Source organism: Acanthisitta chloris, unplaced genomic scaffold, assembly GCF_000695815.1.
Source record: "Acanthisitta chloris isolate BGI_N310 unplaced genomic scaffold, ASM69581v1 scaffold27601, whole genome shotgun sequence".
Taxonomy (NCBI): domain Eukaryota; kingdom Metazoa; phylum Chordata; class Aves; order Passeriformes; family Acanthisittidae; genus Acanthisitta; species Acanthisitta chloris.
The window spans coordinates 11,975-17,796 of NW_008655847.1; the positions used below are offsets into that span (position 1 = coordinate 11,975).

Here is a 5,822-nt window from a genome sequence, read left to right on the forward strand (position 1 = left end):
TTTTCAATGAAAGTGCTCACTCCACAAAATGCTGGATGCTGCTGCTGCTCACTTACTTAGGCCAGAACACCCCCACAGTTGCTTTATTTCCCCTCTGAGTTATGAAGAAGTGCTAGAGAAAGTTCTTTGCTCCTGATTGCAGGCTCCAAACACAGATCACAAGGATGCAGGTTCTGAAGTGGTGGAAGACCCTGTGTGAAGGACACCCCAGTCTGAAGGCACAGCCAGGACACATCACAAGAGCATCTAGCACCTGTGACTTTGCATCATGGCAGCATGAGGGACTTTGCCAGTCTGGTCCAGAACCATTTTTTGGTGCAAGGATTGGTGTAGTCACAAATCGTAATGAACCGTAAGATACTTGGGAACTCATTCTTCATGGATTTGCACTTGACAGGAATCAGCCGTTTCAGACGGGCACCTGAAAGACAGGTCACACAAGCAGAGGGTTACACAGAGCCACAGTCAGATCCCACATCCATTTCCTCCCCACCACAGCACACACGTCACAAGATCCAGGGTTGCTCCGGATTGTGCATCATCTCATTACAATGCAATCAGGTCTCACCTCAGAGAGCAAGTTTCTGAATCCTGATTTACTCAGGCTACAGAAGTTCCCCAGCAAGGGGCTGTGAGGAATCCCCTCACTAACATGAACTGCTGTTTTGAGGCACCATGAGATGAGAACAGTCTCCCTGTAACTGCTGCTTCTTGAAGGAGCAGCTCTTCTGGAGAGGAACTTCTCCCCTTGTAGCTCTCCACAGGGGCACCTGCCACCACCTGTACTGCGCAAGTGATGACTCTGAGACCCAGATGAGGCAAATAACCAACATTTCGTAACTGCAGCAGATGCTAGAGTAATCCATGGAGATCCCAGAACCTGTCACCAAGCCCTTCCAGGTTAGTTACCCCACACAGACAGTAACTTTATGACTGACTTCTCTAAACCTGTACTTAGACACATTTCTTATTGGCAGAGCTCAGGTCATTACCTACATATTGAACTTCTTTTCCTGTTCTAATGGAAGGTGTGATGCCCACAGGAAACTGGTGAAGAACTAAAAGGACTTTTGTACAAATCATGATGACTGGGGGCTGATGCAATATGCTGCGTGTTTAGTGGATTAACTGCCATCATATGAAATTAGTGTGTCAAGGCAGACGCAGCTAATTCCTAGCTCTCTGCCACCACCTACCAGTCTAACCTCTGGCATGACATTATAATTTATAATACCATGTCAGATGTCTCATCTAGGAAAAAAAATGGTTAGAGAAGAGCAATATGGATGACTGGGCAGAAGGAAATTGGTGGCTTTTCAATTAGAACAAAATATGTAAAAAACTTTCCATCCTAAGCTGAACATTCATTCCATATCTTATCTATCCACAGTATTCAAGGATCTCTACAAAAAGTCATAGACTCATGGAATGGTTTGAGTTGGAAAGGACCTTAAAGATCACCTAGTTCTTCCACTAGATCAGGTTGCTCAGAACCCCATCCAGCCTGGCTTTGAAATCTGCATGTTCATTACCTGCCACCCTATTCCCAGCGTTTACTCACACCCTGAATTTATTATAACACTTCCTGTATGTATCTGGAAGCCCTTCACAGGCCTGACATGTAGCTCTGACATCTCTGGAGCAGGCAGCATTATCCCACTGACAGCTGGAGCAGTGCAGCACAGCAGCTTCTCACTCAAGGTCACGTGGAAGGTCAACAGCAGGACAAAGGACTGAGCCCAGATTCCTACAACCACTGTTACTTCCAGTGGCATAGTGCCCATTGACCTCAGCTGGAACTTCAGATGTCATTGTAATAAAAATTATTATTTGCAATCATAAATGGGTTATTTGTGAGATCTTACCTGGGGAAAGACTAAGAGCAAATTTGGTCTGGAAATCACATTCATCACTTTCCAGGTAATCATCTGAAATGACAACCACCATCCTCCGACACCTGAAGATGAACACACAGGGGAGAAAACTAGAAAATGTCAAAGGAGATGGTTCTCATTCTCACAGACAGAAGCACATACTCCTCTGAACTGCTCTGGTGGAGAAGGACCTGGCAGCTATGTTCCAGCAAGAATTAGCTACAGGGCAAGGACTGCTGGCATAGAGATAGCAATGTTATTCACAAGACCAAATTACAGATACACACTCATATACTAAAACATGAGGAAACAGTGAAGTCCAGATTATCTGTGCAACCTGAATGTGACCCTCTGTCTATACATAACAAGCAAGGCCAGGAGAAGCATTCACAAGCAGCATCACTACAAGTGGCATCTCCCTTGTGAACACAGCAAAGCTACATGTTGGGCAATGCTCAAGTCATCCTTGAGTCAAAAGCATAAAACCCCTTAAAGACATTTCCTGGATTTTTGCTGTCTCACTGACACCGAACTGCAGACATCACATTGAAATTAATATAATGTTCCATCACACTCAGCTGGCCCCAACAGCCACAGTTCACTTACCTCCTCTCTATAAGTTCTCCGCTGATGGACCACACACAGGTTCCTGGCAAGACATCCCGATCAAATACACAGAGCTTCAGTTTGAACTCTGTTTGCTCCAGTTCCCTGATCATCTCCTGGACAAACTGAAGGTCTTTCTGACAGTAGCAGATGAAGGCATCAAATATCTCTGTTCCGCTCCCTGAAACCATTAAAAATGCAGCTGTCATTTTCTGCTATAAATGAAGTTCCCTTCCATTCACTTTCGTGAGCTCCCACAGACTCTGACTCAGAATCAGAAGCTCTAACAGACAAGCTCTGGCCAAACTTCCAAAGGTAGTTTAACATTTTATTAGACCAGATGCCCCTCAGCCCAGACTCCTGTCCCTAACAGGGCTGGCAGGAGGTAACACACATCTGTCTCAACTGCTTTCACCAGCCAGAGTATTCACACACACCTCTTGGCTGGCAATGGCTAGGGAAGGGGAGCTGAGATGCAGACAGGAAAAATCTGCAGAGGCAATAACATCCAGCCACAGGCAGTTGAGCAGAGACAGAGTCTAGGAAGAGCTGGAGAGAGCAAAGTACCCCAGAGGATGCAACTCGGAGCTCCAACACCCTGGGATTTCACTGGGAGTTGCACAACTAAAGTATCCTCATGGCTCTGGGTCCTCGTTCTCTAGTTCAGGTCACAGAGATTCAAACTTCCCAACCAAAATCTTCCTTCACCAGCGATGTCCTGCCATCTGCTGTCCATGGACCTATGGTCAGGCCTTGAAATTTGGAACGTGCCATTTTTATGGCTAAGATGTCAAACCTGGGCACCTGAAGTCACATCCTAAGTAAATGGCCCTGTTTTCCAAAGACATTAATGGCTGGCAGCTCTTGTTTCTTTAGCAGTTATCCAAATACTAAAGTGCTCCATTTTAGGGGCAATGTCTCTCACAATTAAGTGCCTTCATACTGCTGGCTAGTTTCCCACTATGTTATTTTTTCCTGTATCAATGTCACTACAGATATTTTCAATTTTTTATGCCAGTTAAAGCCTACCACAGTGAAAAAATAGGTCAGAGACTCTAAAAGCTGCTGAGGAAAGTATCAACCCGACAGGCAGATCCAGCCCAAGAAGCATCCAGTGAAGCAGAAGGGTAATGTCTGCTAGGTCAGTCGAACTGAGGGCACTGCTGGAGGGCCACAGCGCTAACTTGGGGGTCACATCAGGCAAAGCTGCTGTGTGAAACACCAGCATATTGGTCTGTGGACATCTGGGGAGGGTTAGTGATGTCCTCATGTACAGCAAAGGTGACCACCCGGAGCCAGGCTGGCCAGCATGCACACACGTGGCTGCACATGCAGCCTGGCACGCAGTGCCACGTGCACATGGCTGCACACACAGCCCAGCAACACACACACAGAACCATGTTTCCACTCTCCACCTGCTTCACACCCAGCTGTACTTCAAATCCCACTTCCTCTTCGTTCAAGGTGGTTCCATCTGCCAAACACAGGGCAGGGCAATCACTTCTGACATCCTTCCCCCTGCACTCCAACCCCTTGTGCTTTCAGCTGCTGCTATGCATCAGGCTGAGCTAAGGGACAGATTTCTGGCAAGTCTCTTATGTGTATCCAGTGCCTCTGTGCCAGCCTGTTCCTGGGTACAGCATCCCCCAGGGTTGCTTTTCCTCTCTGATCTAGGAAACAGGAAAAATAAAAATGCTCAGTAACTACCAGCCAAAGCATTCTGGCCTGGGTTATGAAAAGTCATGGGAATAATGAAAGCAAACAGGTTTTCTGCACTTCCCATGGGCATCTGCTACAGCTGAAGGCAATTCCAACAGGAGATATCAGGCAGCAGTGTAACCACAGGCACTTACCATATGGATCATCCCTGGTGGTGATGCCCATCATTTCCGACGTCTTCGGCACACTGCTGTCTACTGCTGGCACTTGAAGTGGCAGGTTGGCCTCTTCCTGCTTCCTCTGCAAGTACTTCTTACAGTCCTCCTCTGCAAAAACACACAACCAAGGCAAGAGGCTCCTGTGAGGTGGTTTTACACTGCTGGAGTTCATTCAAACAGGAATAGCTATTTCCCAGATTAGGGATATTAGAGGGAAACCCCGTCTGTTTTTATTTGTACAGAAAATTTCTCTCACCCCTTTCTGAACCTCCACCATCTGCTCTAGCAATTAATTCCTGAAGCTCACTCTTGCTGTTTCAAGAAATACTTTCTTTTACTTGTTTTAAACCAATCTCCTCCTATTATCCTTAGTTCTACTGTATCCCAGAACACCTTTAACACCAGGCATCATGTACTGAGCAGGTCCCAACTCTGCTGTCTTCTCTCATTGTTAGGCATTTTGGGGTATGTGAAATCACAAAATAGATGGGGAGGATTCTCCATTAGAAGTCTTCATGGTGTCAGTCTTCTCCCATGTAATAAGCAATAGGAGAAACAGCCTCGAGTTATGCCGTGAGAGGTTTAGATTGGATATTAGGAACAATGTTTCACTGAAAGGGTTGTCAGGCATTGGAACAGTCTGCCCAGGGAAGCAGTGGACTCACCATCCCTGGAGGTATTTAAAAGACATGTAGATGTGGCAGTTGGGGACGTGGTTTAGTGGTGGCCTTAGCAGTGTTAAGTGTTGGATTTGATGATCTTAGAGGTCTTTTCCAGCCTTAGAAATTCTCTACAGACACACACGAGCTCATTCACACCACCAGCCTTTGTCAGCCAGGACAACTGCAGGTGCCAATGAGTATCTACACTCACCACATACAGAAGGATCATGTAAAATTCTAAGGAGCCCCTGACACAGCCTTTATGTCGTGCAACACCTACAGAGATCCTCTTATCCTGAGGAGGGTGGGTGTGTACCCCACTCTGGGATAACTGAAGAGCAAACGCATGTCAGGGTCACTGCTGTGAACTTCCCAATCAGCACAGTGATGGACACTGAACTATTATAAACAGATTTGGTTTAAAAATACATTATAAGTCTAAATGTTAAGTCTTTGGAGAAACATCAAGAAACCCTGCAGCCTCTGCTAGTCTGCAATTTGCAATTACAGAAGAACTGAGAGTAAAAGGAGATTTGAAACCAGGAATTAAGAAAAAAAATGAAGCTCCCTAGAGGCTTTGCCTTTACTTAAGATTAAAAAACCCTAATAAGTATTAATCAAGAAAGGCCTGATCATTCAGAGGGTTCAGCTGGCACAGCTGCAGAGCTCACTGGTACAACAGCAGAGTAAAGGATCCCCTGGAAGCACAGGATGCAGGTGGGAGCCCAGAGAGCCCTGTGCAAACAAAGCCCTGATGGGCACAAGCAGGTCTGCAGAAGACCCAGCCTGAGGCCCCATCTTCT

At 46.2% G+C, this 5,822-nt stretch overlaps 1 protein-coding gene across 1 annotated transcript; it reads right to left on the bottom strand.

Annotated features, from left to right (window-relative positions):
- Positions 1–87: 87 nt before the first annotated feature.
- On the bottom strand, positions 88–4,465 carry MYD88 (myeloid differentiation primary response 88; the record flags this gene model as incomplete). The annotated part of the gene is made up of 4 exons (XM_009084097.1): positions 88–421; positions 1,866–1,957; positions 2,481–2,661; positions 4,334–4,465. Coding segments are annotated over 4 exons (560 nt in total), but the record flags the coding sequence as incomplete, so codon positions are not given.
- Positions 4,466–5,822: the final 1,357 nt, after the last annotated feature.